At 44.2% G+C, this 16,244-nt stretch overlaps 1 protein-coding gene across 2 annotated transcripts in view; it reads left to right on the plus strand.

Annotated features, from left to right (window-relative positions):
• The window catches only part of LOC140524808 (uncharacterized), a 147,307-nt gene that overhangs the window by 42,867 nt on the left and 88,196 nt on the right, over positions 1–16,244 (plus strand). For both annotated transcript variants that reach the window (XM_072639598.1, XM_072639599.1), the window contains 3 exons: positions 3,951–4,211; positions 9,745–10,005; positions 15,541–15,801. In XM_072639598.1, coding sequence (XP_072495699.1) covers positions 3,951–4,211; positions 9,745–10,005; positions 15,541–15,801 — 783 coding nt within the window. The remainder of the gene's footprint in view (positions 1–3,950; positions 4,212–9,744; positions 10,006–15,540; positions 15,802–16,244) is intronic.

A 16,244-nucleotide genomic window follows, 5' to 3' on the forward strand; every position in this document is an offset into this window, starting at 1 on the left:
CACTTGCTGTCGTGTTTCTTGGCCTAATCCGAATAGCTGAGAGAGTTACTTAGTGATTCAGATCGCATTTTTTTGACTTCGCCTTGCAGTATGGCATCAAGGAAGAGGAGTTTTTTCCTACTTCTTTTGAGATGGTCCTTCTTAATGGTTTCCATTTTAAGAGTTAGGTTTTGTTCCCTCTCAATTTTGAGATCATCAGATTGATTTTGTCATTTCCAAAGGAAAAATAATCCTGGCACTTCCTCAGACCTGATTCTTTGTCTGTGAATTTAGTTCAGAATTCATGTGTCCTGTAATGAGTTCAGTTGAGAAATGATGTTCTCTTGTAAATACGTTTCTATCCTGGTGGTTACATTGAGAAAACCCAATAAGATCCCTTTCATTCAAACGAGCTTGTTCTGCAGATGACATGCTATGGTGCAAGTCCATATGCCACAGTTCCTTTTAGTGCCAGAGATTAGACTTGTAAGCCACTGCGAGCAATTCCTTCCCTTGACCAGGGCAGGTTAGTACTGTCTGTGAAAGGAAGGTTTCAGAGAACTGACAAGACCACCGAAAGCAGAAGTGATTTGTGAAGAGTCACCCCAGCAATACCTAAAGCACGGCTGAGACTCCCCATCAAGCCTTGCTCGTTTCGGAGTCAGATGCCCCTCCACACTGCCTCTCAAACTTCATTCGTCTCTCTCTCTGATCTCCTGGCTGCTGAAGCCTTTGCCTACTGATTCCCAATGTCTACGAAAGGAAACGCAAGCGGAAGAAAATGTGCAATGACCTTCTTCTTTCCCCAAATCGTACAAGTCTCCTTACTAAAACCTCTGAATTTTTAGACCCTTGAACGATTAGAAAGATTTCATTGCGTGAGGCCAAAAAATCATGAGCAAAGAGCAGCCATCAGGAAGTCCTAAACGACCACAGTAGTACATGGCTTCATTAGAAGCAAGAAGAGAAAGGAACCAGCGATCCCTTGGCTTTCATCAATTTGACGGTGGAGATGAGGAGGGTCTCCCTCTCGAATTCGAATTTTCTTTATTTTTTTCATCCAGATACAAGTTTCCCTTCCCCATATTCATTTCCCCACGAGGAGTGGATGGTGTCGCTTCGCGTCATTCTAAGCAGCTTGTGGCTTGCTTTCCTGCATGTTGGCATCGAGTTACGTAGTCCAAGGATGTTTTCAGGAGGTGACCACAGGATGACATAGAAAGTTCAAAAAGAAATTCCCTGTTATTCCTCAGAGTAAGTCACGTGCTTGTAAATGTTTCAGACGGGAAGACCTCTTGACTACTCAGGACTTTGACAGTCCAACCCTAAGCAGCCTTACTTAATCCTGCTCATCTTCACACTCATCTTCAAACCAAACAGATACCTCTGCACAAGATAAGTCTGCACAACTTGCTGCCCAGTGTTCCCTCTTTGTATCCCTTCAGGTCATCTCTTGAACTCTCTCTTCCTTCAGAAACTGTGCGTGGTGTAAGCTCCGGGACTATTTCCTGCATTTTCCTAGTTTTCCTGACAGTTATGTCTCATCCTACCGATTTGTTGGTTGCTTTGGAACGGATACTTGTTATAAAGAATGTGAGTTAATATTACAGAGCACACATGACTACACGCATGAATATGCAATGCTTCCCAAGTTTACGAAAGGAGACACAAGGGTCCTTGTTCTTTAGGAACTCCTGAGAAAGAGAAATAGAGATGAAACTGCGGGCAGAAACGAAACGAATTCTATGTTCATTGAGCCCAAGGAACCATGATTTCATTGTTGTGGATGCTGCTGTGGATGTTGTGGAAAGTGAGAGAGATTGAGCCCTCATTGCCCTCTGCCTATGTTCTGAGTTCCGTAGAGTCTGCTTTATTCATTTCTGCCGGGGGAAAGTCATCTGCCTATGGCCATGTTTGGAATGATATCCACACAGAATATGCACATACGAACAAATATGGCTCAGCTGTACCTGCAGAAGCTATCCCTCTCTCCTGGAAATTCAAGATGGGATCCAGTTGTCACCAGAAATTGAGTGTCTCTCTCTTCAGTCTGCCAAGGCTGCCAGCGTGCGTGTCCTTTGCTCCCAAAGAGGACCAAAGTGGCCTAACTACGCCAGAGTCAAGATTCCATGTGTCCGACTGTGGAGGATCACACCAACGGTTCCTTTGGATTGTCCACCAGAAACGTGCACGATTACGCAGTGTGCATAGTTGAGTTCGGTACTCCCAATATGAGCATCCCGCTGTTCCTTGCAGCTGTCTCCATTGTGCTTTGTTCACAGAGCACAAAACCTTCTGTGATGAGGGCAGGCGACGATGAATGCTCGGGTGTCAGTGTATCCCAGGACACACAGTCAATTCCACAATTCTTAAGAGAGCATTTGAGAGTGTCCCTTTATGGATTCTTCTAAGCCCCATGTGAATACTTCCCTTCGGGAGTACCTCGTAAAATGGCTTTTCTGGTAGCGCCAATTTGAGATTCAACATCACCATCCCAAATGGAGTTGGAGAGGTTGAATACTTGGCAGTTTAGTTCCAAGTAAGGACCACAAGGCCTGGAACCTTAACCTACCTTGCCAGATGATCTTCAGTACCTTAATAAGAAAATTCAGATGGAAGCGACTCAGTTCCCTGGCATGGCGCTGGTCTAGTGACCAGGTTTCAGAGGCACACCAGGGTCCATTAGCTCTTCTCTCCCATAGGTTCCTCTGGAGCCTGCCAAGCAATGAGCTTGTTCTGCCAATGCGTGGGTCAACCTCCTTCGCAAGGCTATGTTGCTGTGTAAGTTGCAGGAAGAGGAAGACAGAGAAAAAGACTGTCAGCTTTCGCAGTCAAGATGCCATTGATAATCTGGGAGTCAACAGCTTCCGTAGAGTCTTAGGCTTATTGCAAGATAAAATTGCCAGAGGACTTTATGGAAATACCTCTAGCACTGAGAGAGTAAAAAGGAGGAAGGAAATTGGGGAAGAATAACTTGCAGGAATGCCATGATTGAAGGAAGTGTCAGAGAAAGTTGAAAGCCAAAGAAAGAAAATGTGGATTCCCTCCTCTGCTGCTTCGATCACTTTCTTACGTCATAGTCCTCTAGTTGCACTTTTGTGCCCTCTATGTATAGAAGTAGTCTTCTCATCTTTTCAAAGGAAACGCTTAAGCTCGGTAAACTGCGATTTTCATGCTGAATTGATTGTGGGTACTGAAAGTGAAAAGATTAATCTGTAGCAAGTTAAATGAGTGAATTAAAAGCAATCTTGTCATGTGACTAAAGTAGCTGGAATGTGACAAGATTATTGCGACTAAACATAGAGCAAATGGGAGGTCCTTACAGAAAATAATGTCAGTGAACGGATGGTAACTGTGAGTATTTTGGATTGGTGGATAGAGAGGTCTCCTTAAAGTCACAGAGACATAGATTGAAGTATCATCTCTGACACAGCCTGGCTAGGTGATCCTCGGCGAGTTGCTTCACGCCTTTGTGCTCTGGGACACTCTGTAAGACTAAATGAGGCAGAGAGCATGCCAACTTCCACCACTAAAGGGGAGTTTTCTCACCTGATATTTCGCTGTTAGTGAAGCACAGGTTGCACATTGTTGGTGAAGAACCTATTTCCTAACACTAAAGAAATGGAGAAGTCAAATGTGCATGGTATTTTTAGAAGGGTATCTCGAGAGCAAAGTCTTTCCTGCAGCATCTTCCTAAGTAATTCTTTGGGACTCCTCATGGAGATAAATCTTCATGAGGAAGTAAGAGCTGGATATCCGAGAATGAGACGATTGGCTGAAACCAAGAAAGAAACCGTTGGTGGGATTATTTTTGCACACGTGACACAAGAGATAAAATAGATGATGTGTACATTAACAAGATCAAGTCATAAAGTTGGGTAGTCATTGGAGTCACATGTCATGAGACATTTCAATCATATGTCAGGCGGATAAAAGTGATATACAATTTAGCTCCACTATTTCCTTTTCAGACGAATCGACCATCAGTTCTCGGGAAAACGACAGTTACAGACGTCCTAAAGATGTGACCGTGAAGTTGATTCATCCCGTCCAGTCACTGCCAGTGAGCAAAAGCCTGTCACGATCGACACGCGCTAGGACGAGTCCTGCCCAACGTGAAGAAGGAGCTGGAGCTGGAAGTGGCCCTGAGAATGCATACGCGGCTGCGATTCCACAAGCCAAACCCGTCCCTCAGAGGCACGGTGAACGACAGCTCCCTCCACAAACAGAAGGTAAAGAAGCTCATGGAGAAGCCTCTGCAGTTGGCATGATGAATTTTGCATGGGTCGCTGCTTTTCTCAAGTCGTCACATTGCAGTCTTTATTGCAATAGATAAGAAAGAATCAATGACAAATCATGCGATGGCAAAATTCATGCTTATTGCTAGTCTCATGCAGCCTACAATCCAGCAGGTCTTTTGGGACAGGTATTTTGTTTTCACCCTTAATCAGCGGGACATATTCCACAAGCACTGACCACTGTCATAAAGAAGTCTTCTCCGGGATAACCGTGATTTCTTCCTTGCCTTCTAAAGTATTTAACAAGCTAAAGAATTCGGCTTCTAGCAATGAATATTCACCTCAAATATCCATCTGAGAGAGATGTTCTCCAGTTTTGGATTTTGACGGTTCTCTTCCCCAAAGCTTCATGTTAATCAATTTGCCTTTTCCTAGATAATGAAAACATCTAGTGTGTTGAGTGCAAGACTGATAAATACTTGCATAGAGATGGGGGCTTGCATTGCTTCACTGTTGATCTGTTGTTACAGGGAGACCCAAGAGAGTGCTTAATCCCCTAACGTTATTGTAGTGCAATGTTTTCAAAGCAAATTGCTGGCCATGGAAGGACTGCTTCCTACAACATTCCCTAATCACCGTTGGTTAAGCGTGTTAGGGAAACGGCGGGCAAGCACGCTGTCTCAGTCAAGACAGTCACAGTGTGGAACTCCCAGATCCAAATTAGACGTGAGGTCCAAGCCGCAATGAGGTTTGGATGAGGAAAACCCACATTCTTCCCACACGTGCAGATACCCACATAGACACAGACACAGACACAGACACAGACACACAGACACACACACACACACACACACACACACACACACACACACACAGAGCATTCTTATTTGTGTATTCAACCGTAAGGCTTCCCCAGGGACGGACGAGTGCCCACCTGCTGTATAGGGCACCCAAGAAAAAGGTAAGTTGCCAGCAATAGCTTCCAGGTTTGTTTGACATGATCCCTGTGTCTCCCTGCATAGTCTCAATTCCTTAACCCAAGAGTTTTCCTTATTTATCGTAGAATGGGGTTGTGTTTTACCTTCCTTTCCAAAGACCCCCATGGCATCAGAGAAATGACCACATGACTTGCCCTGGACTTTGTGTTGAGTGAGAGAGGGTTGATTGGGGTAGGTTTAGCGTGGTACAGATATTTTGAACTTTAATCATGACAACTCGTATCCAACACTAAGGAATAGAAACTCTAAGTACAGAATCGCAGTAATTGCTGCTACGAAATTAGATAGAATGGAGTCCATTTGTCCTACCAGGGAATATCTTTGTCAGGCTGTCCTTACAAACTGCAGAAATGATGATCATCGTGTCCTATTCAGGTTTCAATGTTTCAGTTGATTGTGTTCCAATACAAGTTGTTGACCTGGGGCATATGCACTTCTCTCCTCCTCATCTAGAGAAGTTCTGTCAATCTTTTCATTCTTGTGCATTTCACTGCATGCAACCATATTCTTGTCTACGTCTGAGGCAACTGACACTTTTACAGTGAATTCCACATGAAGTGCTGGTGTATTCTCTGCATCACTTGCTGTCGTGTTTCTTGGCCTAATCCGAATAGCTGAGAGAGTTACTTAGTGATTCAGATCGCATGTTTTTGACTTCGCCTTGCAATATGACATCAAGGAAGAAGACGTTTTTCCTACTTCTTTTGAGATGGTCCTTCTTAGTGGTTTCCATTTTAAGAGTTAGGTTTTGTTCCCTCTCTCTTCTGAGATCATCAGATTGTTTTTTGTCATTTCCGAAGGAAAAATAATCCTGGCACTTCCTCAGACCTGATTCTTTGTCTGTGAATTTAGTTCAGAATTCATGTGTCCTGTAATGAGTTCAGTTGAGAAATGACGTTCTCTTGTAAATACGTTTCTATCCTGGTGGTTACATTGAGAAAACCCAATAAGATCCCTTTCATTCAAACGAGCTTGTTCTGCAGATGACATGCTATGGTGCAAGTCCATATGCCACAGTTCCTTTTAGTGCCAGAGATTAGACTTGTAAGCCACTGCGAGCAATTCCTTCCCTTGACCAGGGCAGGTTAGTACTTTCTGTGAAAGGAAGGTTTCAGAGAACTGACAAGACCACCGAAAGCAGAAGTGATTTGTGAAGAGTCACCCCAGCAATACCTAAAGCACGGCTGAGACTCCCCATCAAGCCTTGCTCGTTTCGGAGTCAGATGCCCCTCCACACTGCCTCTCAAACTTCATTCGTCTCTCTCTCTGATCTCCTGGCTGCTGAAGCCTTTGCCTACTGATTCCCAATGTCTACGAAAGGAAACGCAAGCGGAAGAAAATGTGCAATGACCTTCTTCTTTCCCCAAATCGTACAAGTCTCCTTACTAAAACCTCTGAATTTTTAGACCCTTGAACGATTAGAAAGATTTCATTGCGTGAGGCCAAAAAATCATGAGCAAAGAGCAGCCATCAGGAAGTCCTAAACGACCACAGTAGTACATGGCTTCATTAGAAGCAAGAAGAGAAAGGAACCAGCGATCCCTTGGCTTTCATCAATTTGACGGTGGAGATGAGGAGGGTCTCCCTCTCGAATTCGAATTTTCTTTATTTTTTTCATCCAGATACAAGTTTCCCTTCCCCATATTCATTTCCCCACGAGGAGTGGATGGTGTCGCTTCGCGTCATTCTAAGCAGCTTGTGGCTTGCTTTCCTGCATGTTGGCATCGAGTTACGTAGTCCAAGGATGTTTTCAGGAGGTGACCACAGGATGACATAGAAAGTTCAAAAAGAAATTCCCTGTTATTCCTCAGAGTAAGTCACGTGCTTGTAAATGTTTCAGACGGGAAGACCTCTTGACTACTCAGGACTTTGACAGTCCAACCCTAAGCAGCCTTACTTAATCCTGCTCATCTTCACACTCATCTTCAAACCAAACAGATACCTCTGCACAAGATAAGTCTGCACAACTTGCTGCCCAGTGTTCCCTCTTTGTATCCCTTCAGGTCATCTCTTGAACTCTCTCTTCCTTCAGAAACTGTGCGTGGTGTAAGCTCCGGGACTATTTCCTGCATTTTCCTAGTTTTCCTGACAGTTATGTCTCATCCTACCGATTTGTTGGTTGCTTTGGAATGGATACTTGTTATAAAGAATGTGAGTTAATATTACAGAGCACACATGACTACACGCATGAATATGCAATGCTTCCCAAGTTTACGAAAGGAGACACAAGGGTCCTTGTTCTTTAGGAACTCCTGAGAAAGAGAAATAGAGATGAAACTGCGGGCAGAAACGAAACGAATTCTATGTTCATTGAGCCCAAGGAACCATGATTTCATTGTTGTGGATGCTGCTGTGGATGTTGTGGAAAGTGAGAGAGATTGAGCCCTCATTGCCCTCTGCCTATGTTCTGAGTTCCGTAGAGTCTGCTTTATTCATTTCTGCCGGGGGAAAGTCATCTGCCTATGGCCATGTTTGGAATGATATCCACACAGAATATGCACATACGAACAAATATGGCTCAGCTGTAGCTGCAGAAGCTATCCCTCTCTCCTGGAAATTCAAGATGGGATCCAGTTGTCACCAGAAATTGAGTGTCTCTCTCTTCAGTCTGCCAAGGCTGCCAGCGTGCGTGTCCTTTGCTCCCAAAGAGGACCAAAGTGGCCTAACTACGCCAGAGTCAAGATTCCACGTGTCCGACTGTGGAGGATCACACCAACGGTTCCTTTGGATTGTCCACCAGAAACGTGCACGATTACGCAGTGTGCATAGTTGAGTTCGGTACTCCCAATATGAGCATCCCGCTGTTCCTTGCAGCTGTCTCCATTGTGCTTTGTTCACAGAGCACAAAACCTTCTGTGATGAGGGCAGGCGACGATGAATGCTCGGGTGTCAGTGTATCCCAGGACACACAGTCAATTCCACAATTCTTAAGAGAGCATTTGAGAGTGTCCCTTTATGGATTCTTCTAAGCCCCATGTGAATACTTCCCTTCGGGAGTACCTCGTAAAATGGCTTTTCTGGTAGCGCCAATTTGAGATTCAACATCACCATCCCAAATGGAGTTGGAGAGGTTGAATACTTGGCAGTTTAGTTCCAAGTAAGGACCACAAGGCCTGGAACCTTAACCTACCTTGCCAGATGATCTTCAGTACCTTAATAAGAAAATTCAGATGGAAGCGACTCAGTTCCCTGGCATGGCGCTGGTCTAGTGACCAGGTTTCAGAGGCACACCAGGGTCCATTAGCTCTTCTCTCCCATAGGTTCCTCTGGAGCCTGCCAAGCAATGAGCTTGTTCTGCCAATGCGTGGGTCAACCTCCTTCGCAAGGCTATGTTGCTGTGTAAGTTGCAGGAAGAGGAAGACAGAGAAAAAGACTGTCAGCTTTCGCAGTCAAGATGCCATTGATAATCTGGGAGTCAACAGCTTCCGTAGAGTCTTAGGCTTATTGCAAGATAAAATTGCCAGAGGACTTTATGGAAATACCTCTAGCACTGGGAGAGTATAAAGGAGGAAGGAAATTGGGGAAGAATAACTTGCAGGAATGCCATGATTGAAGGAAGTGTCAGAGAAAGTTGAAAGCCAAAGAAAGAAAATGTGGATTCCCTCCTCTGCTGCTTCGATCACTTTCTTACGTCATAGTCCTCTAGTTGCACTTTTGTGCCCTCTATGTATAGAAGTAGTCTTCTCATCTTTTCAAATGAAACGCTTAAGCTCGGTAAACTGCGATTTTCATGCTGAATTGATTGTGGGTACTGAAAGTGAAAAGATTAATCTGTAGCAAGTTAAATGAGTGAATTAAAAGCAATCTTGTCATGTGACTAAAGTAGCTGGAATGTGACAAGATTATTGCGACTAAACATAGAGCAAATGGGAGGTCCTTACAGAAAATAATGTCAGTGAACGGATGGTTACTGTGAGTATTTTGGATTGGTGGATAGAGAGGTCTCCTCAAAGTCACAGAGACATAGATTGAAGTATCATCTCTGACACAGCCTGGCTAGGTGATCCTCGGCGAGTTGCTTCACGCCTTTGTGCTCTGGGACACTCTGTAAGACTAAATGAGGCAGAGAGCATGCCAACTTCCACCACTAAAGGGGAGTTTTCTCACCTGATATTTCGCTGTTAGTGAAGCACAGGTTGCACATTGTTGGTGAAGAACCTATTTCCTAACACTAAAGAAATGGAGAAGTCAAATGTGCATGGTATTTTTAGAAGGGTATCTCGAGAGCAAAGTCTTTCCTGCAGCATCTTCCTAAGTAATTCTTTGGGACTCCTCATGGAGATAAATCTTCATGAGGAAGTAAGAGCTGGATATCCGAGAATGAGACGATTGGCTGAAACCAAGAAAGAAACCGTTGGTGGGATTATTTTTGCACACGTGACACAAGAGATAAAATAGATGATGTGTACATTAACAAGATCAAGTCATAAAGTTGGGTAGTCATTGGCGTCACATGTCATGAGACATTTCAATCATATGTCAGGTGGATAAAAGTGATATACAATTTAGCTCCACTATTTCCTTTTCAGACGAATCGACCATCAGTTCTCGGGAAAACGACAGTTACAGACGTCCTAAAGATGTGACCGTGAAGTTGGCTCATCCTGTCCAGTCACTGCCAGTGAGCAAAAGCCTGTCACGATCGACACGCGCTAGGACGAGTCCTGCCCAACGTGAAGAAGGAGCTGGAGCTGGAAGTGGCCCTGAGAATGCATACGCGGCTGCGATTCCACAAGCCAAACCCGTCCCTCAGAGGCACGGTGAACGACAGCTCCCTCCACAAACAGAAGGTAAAGAAGCTCATGGAGAAGCCTCTGCAGTTGGCATGATGAATTTTGCATGGGTCGCTGCTTTTCTCAAGTCGTCACATTGCAGTCTTTATTGCAATAGATAAGAAAGAATCAATGACAAATCATGCGATGGCAAAATTCATGCTTATTGCTAGTCTCATGCAGCCTACAATCCAGCAGGTCTTTTGGGACAGGTATTTTGTTTTCACCCTTAATCAGCGGGACATATTCCACAAGCACTGACCACTGTCATAAAGAAGTCTTCTCCGGGATAACCGTGATTTCTTCCTTGCCTTCTAAAGTATTTAACAAGCTAAAGAATTCGGCTTCTAGCAATGAATATTCACCTCAAATATCCATCTGAGAGAGATGTTCTCCAGTTTTGGATTTTGACGGTTCTCTTCCCCAAAGCTTCATGTTAATCAATTTGCCTTTTCCTAGATAATGAAAACATCTAGTGTGTTGAGTGCAAGACTGATAAATACTTGCATAGAGATGGGGGCTTGCATTGCTTCACTGTTGATCTGTTGTTACAGGGAGACCCAAGAGAGTGCTTAATCCCCTAACGTTATTGTAGTGCAATGTTTTCAAAGCAAATTGCTGGCCATGGAAGGACTGCTTCCTACAACATTCCCTAATCACCGTTGGTTAAGCGTGTTAGGGAAACGGCGGGCAAGCACGCTGTCTCAGTCAAGACAGTCACAGTGTGGAACTCCCAGATCCAAATTAGACGTGAGGTCCAAGCCGCAATGAGGTTTGGATGAGGAAAACCCACATTCTTCCCACACGTGCAGATACCCACATAGACACAGACACAGACACAGACACAGACACAGACACAGACACACAGACACACACACACACACACACACACACACACACAGAGCATTCTTATTTGTGTATTCAACCGTAAGGCTTCCCCAGGGACGGACGAGTGCCCACCTGCTGTATAGGGCACCCAAGAAAAAGGTAAGTTGCCAGCAATAGCTTCCAGGTTTGTTTGACATGATCCCTGTGTCTCCCTGCATAGTCTCAATTCCTTAACCCAAGAGTTTTCCTTATTTATCGTAGAATGGGGTTGTGTTTTACCTTCCTTTCCAAAGACCCCCATGGCATCAGAGAAATGACCACATGACTTGCCCTGGACTTTGTGTTGAGTGAGAGAGGGTTGATTGGGGTAGGTTTAGCGTGGTACAGATATTTTGAACTTTAATCATGACAACTCGTATCCAACACTAAGGAATAGAAACTCTAAGTACAGAATCGCAGTAATTGCTGCTATGAAATTAGATAGAATGGAGTCCATTTGTCCTACCAGGGAATATCTTTGTCAGGCTGTCCTTACAAACTGCAGAAATGATGATCATCGTGTCCTATTCAGGTTTCAATGTTTCAGTTGATTGTGTTCCAATACAAGTTGTTGACCTGGGGCATATGCACTTCTCTCCTCCTCATCTAGAGAAGTTCTGTCAGTCTTTTCATTCTTGTGCATTTCACTGCATGCAACCATATTCTTGTCTACGTCTGAGGCAACTGACACTTTTACAGTGAATTCCACATGAAGTGCTGGTGTATTCTCTGCATCACTTGCTGTCGTGTTTCTTGGCCTAATCCGAATAGCTGAGAGAGTTACTTAGTGATTCAGATCGCATGTTTTTGACTTCGCCTTGCAATATGACATCAAGGAAGAAGACGTTTTTCCTACTTCTTTTGAGATGGTCCTTCTTAGTGGTTTCCATTTTAAGAGTTAGGTTTTGTTCCCTCTCTCTTCTGAGATCATCAGATTGTTTTTTGTCATTTCCGAAGGAAAAATAATCCTGGCACTTCCTCAGACCTGATTCTTTGTCTGTGAATTTAGTTCAGAATTCATGTGTCCTGTAATGAGTTCAGTTGAGAAATGACGTTCTCTTGTAAATACGTTTCTATCCTGGTGGTTACATTGAGAAAACCCAATAAGATCCCTTTCATTCAAACGAGCTTGTTCTGCAGATGACATGCTATGGTGCAAGTCCATATGCCACAGTTCCTTTTAGTGCCAGAGATTAGACTTGTAAGCCACTGCGAGCAATTCCTTCCCTTGACCAGGGCAGGTTAGTACTTTCTGTGAAAGGAAGGTTTCAGAGAACTGACAAGACCACCGAAAGCAGAAGTGATTTGTGAAGAGTCACCCCAGCAATACCTAAAGCACGGCTGAGACTCCCCATCAAGCCTTGCTCGTTTCGGAGTCAGATGCCCCTCCACACTGCCTCTCAAACTTCATTCGTCTCTCTCTCTGATCTCCTGGCTGCTGAAGCCTTTGCCTACTGATTCCCAATGTCTACGAAAGGAAACGCAAGCGGAAGAAAATGTGCAATGACCTTCTTCTTTCCCCAAATCGTACAAGTCTCCTTACTAAAACCTCTGAATTTTTAGACCCTTGAACGATTAGAAAGATTTCATTGCGTGAGGCCAAAAAATCATGAGCAAAGAGCAGCCATCAGGAAGTCCTAAACGACCACAGTAGTACATGGCTTCATTAGAAGCAAGAAGAGAAAGGAACCAGCGATCCCTTGGCTTTCATCAATTTGACGGTGGAGATGAGGAGGGTCTCCCTCTCGAATTCGAATTTTCTTTATTTTTTTCATCCAGATACAAGTTTCCCTTCCCCATATTCATTTCCCCACGAGGAGTGGATGGTGTCGCTTCGCGTCATTCTAAGCAGCTTGTGGCTTGCTTTCCTGCATGTTGGCATCGAGTTACGTAGTCCAAGGATGTTTTCAGGAGGTGACCACAGGATGACATAGAAAGTTCAAAAAGAAATTCCCTGTTATTCCTCAGAGTAAGTCACGTGCTTGTAAATGTTTCAGACGGGAAGACCTCTTGACTACTCAGGACTTTGACAGTCCAACCCTAAGCAGCCTTACTTAATCCTGCTCATCTTCACACTCATCTTCAAACCAAACAGATACCTCTGCACAAGATAAGTCTGCACAACTTGCTGCCCAGTGTTCCCTCTTTGTATCCCTTCAGGTCATCTCTTGAACTCTCTCTTCCTTCAGAAACTGTGCGTGGTGTAAGCTCCGGGACTATTTCCTGCATTTTCCTAGTTTTCCTGACAGTTATGTCTCATCCTACCGATTTGTTGGTTGCTTTGGAACGGATACTTGTTATAAAGAATGTGAGTTAATATTACAGAGCACACATGACTACACGCATGAATATGCAATGCTTCCCAAGGTTACGAAAGGAGGCACAAGGGTCCTTGTTCTTTAGGAACTCCTGAGAAAGAGAAATAGAGATGAAACTGTGGGCAGAAACGAAATGAATTCTATGTTCATTGAGCCCAAGGAACCATGATTTCATTGTTGTGGATGCTGCTGCGGATGTTGTGGAAAGTGAGAGAGATTGAGCCCTCATTGCCCTCTGCCTATGTTCTGAGTTCCGTAGAGTCTGCTTTATTCATTTCTGCCGGAGGAAAGTCATCTGCCTATGGCCATGTTTGGAATGATATCCACACAGAATATGCACATACGAACAAATATGGCTCAGCTGTAGCTGCAGAAGCTATCCCTCTCTCCTGGAAATTCAAGATGGGATCCAGTTGTCACCAGAAATTGAGTGTCTCTCTCTTCAGTCTGCCAAGGCTGCCAGCGTGCGTGTCCTTTGCTCCCAAAGAGGACCAAAGTGGCCTAACTATGCCAGAGTCAAGATTCCACGTGTCCGACTGTGGAGGATCACACCAACGGTTCCTTTGGATTGTCCACCACAAACATGCACGATTACGCAGTGTGCATAGTTGAGTTCGGTACTCCCAATATGAGCATCCCGCTGTTCCTTGCAGCTGTTTCCATTGTGCTTTGTTCACAGAGCACAAAACCTTCTGTGATGAGGGCAGGCGACGATGAATGCTCGGGTGTCAGTGTATCCCAGGACACACAGTCAATTCCACAATTCTTAAGAGAGCATTTGAGAGTGTCCCTTTATGGATTCTTCTAAGCCCCATGTGAATACTTCCCTTCGGGAGTACCTCGTAAAATGGCTTTTCTGGTAGCGCCAATTTGAGATTCAACATCACCATCCCAAATGGAGTTGGAGAGGTTGAATACTTGGCAGTTTAGTTCCAAGTAAGGACCACAAGGCCTGGAACCTTAACCTACCTTGCCAGATGATCTTCAGTACCTTAATAAGAAAATTCAGATGGAAGCGACTCAGTTCCCTGGCATGGCGCTGGTCTAGTGACCAGGTTTCAGAGGCACACCAGGGTCCATTAGCTCTTCTCTCCCATAGGTTCCTCTGGAGCCTGCCAAGCAATGAGCTTGTTCTGCCAATGCGTGGGTCAACCTCCTTCGCAAGGCTATGTTGCTGTGTAAGTTGCAGGAAGAGGAAGACAGAGAAAAAGACTGTCAGCTTTCGCAGTCAAGATGCCATTGATAATCTGGGAGTCAACAGCTTCCGTAGAGTCTTAGGCTTATTGCAAGATAAAATTGCCAGAGGACTTTATGGAAATACCTCTAGCACTGGGAGAGTATAAAAGAGGAAGGAAATTGGGGAAGAATAACTTGCAGGAATGCCATGATTGAAGGAAGTGTCAGAGAAAGTTGAAAGCCAAAGAAAGAAAATGTGGATTCCCTCCTCTGCTGCTTCGATCACTTTCTTACGTCATAGTCCTCTAGTTGCACTTTTGTGCCCTCTATGTATAGAAGTAGTCTTCTCATCTTTTCAAAGGAAACGCTTAAGCTCGGTAAACTGCGATTTTCATGCTGAATTGATTGTGGGTACTGAAAGTGAAAAGATTAATCTGTAGCAAGTTAAATGAGTGAATTAAAAGCAATCTTGTCATGTGACTAAAGTAGCTGGAATGTGACAAGATTATTGCGACTAAACATAGAGCAAATGGGAGGTCCTTACAGAAAATAATGTCAGTGAACGGATGGTAACTGTGAGTATTTTGGATTGGTGGATAGAGAGGTCTCCTTAACGTCACAGAGACATAGATTGAAGTATCATCTCTGACACAGCCTGGCTAGGTGATCCTCGGCGAGTTGCTTCACGCCTTTGTGCTCTGGGACACTCTGTAAGACTAAATGAGGCAGAGAGCATGCCAACTTCCACCACTAAAGGGGAGTTTTGTCACCTGATATTTCGCTGTTAGTGAAGCACAGGTTGCACATTGTTGGTGAAGAACCTATTTCCTAACACTAAAGAAATGGAGAAGTCAAATGTGCATGGTATTTTTAGAAGGGTATCTCGAGAGCAAAGTCTTTCCTGCAGCATCTTCCTAAGTAATTCTTTGGGACTCCTCATGGAGATAAATCTTCATGAGGAAGTAAGAGCTGGATATCCGAGAATGAGACGATTGGCTGAAACCAAGAAAGAAACCGTTGGTGGGATTATTTTTGCACACGTGACACAAGAGATAAAATAGATGATGTGTACATTAACAAGATCAAGTCATAAAGTTGGGTAGTCATTGGCGTCACATGTCATGAGACATTTCAATCATATGTCAGGTGGATAAAAGTGATATACAATTTAGCTCCACTATTTCCTTTTCAGACGAATCGACCATCAGTTCTCGGGAAAACGACAGTTACAGACGTCCTAAAGATGTGACCGTGAAGTTGGCTCATCCTGTCCAGTCACTGCCAGTGAGCAAAAGCCTGTCACGATCGACACGCGCTAGGACGAGTCCTGCCCAACGTGAAGAAGGAGCTGGAGCTGGAAGTGGCCCTGAGAATGCATACGCGGCTGCGATTCCACAAGCCAAACCCGTCCCTCAGAGGCACGGTGAACGACAGCTCCCTCCACAAACAGAAGGTAAAGAAGCTCATGGAGAAGCCTCTGCAGTTGGCATGATGAATTTTGCATGGGTCGCTGCTTTTCTCAAGTCGTCACATTGCAGTCTTTATTGCAATAGATAAGAAAGAATCAATGACAAATCATGCGATGGCAAAATTCATGCTTATTGCTAGTCTCATGCAGCCTACAATCCAGCAGGTCTTTTGGGACAGGTATTTTGTTTTCACCCTTAATCAGCGGGACATATTCCACAAGCACTGACCACTGTCATAAAGAAGTCTTCTCCGGGATAACCGTGATTTCTTCCTTGCCTTCTAAAGTATTTAACAAGCTAAAGAATTCGGCTTCTAGCAATGAATATTCACCTCAAATATCCATCTGAGAGAGATGTTCTCCAGTTTTGGATTTTGACGGTTCTCTTCCCCAAAGCTTCATGTTAATCAATTTGCCTTTTCCTAGAT

The sequence above is a fragment of the Notamacropus eugenii genome, chromosome 2 (assembly GCF_028372415.1).
Source record: "Notamacropus eugenii isolate mMacEug1 chromosome 2, mMacEug1.pri_v2, whole genome shotgun sequence".
NCBI classification, from domain to species: Eukaryota; Metazoa; Chordata; class Mammalia; order Diprotodontia; family Macropodidae; genus Notamacropus; species Notamacropus eugenii.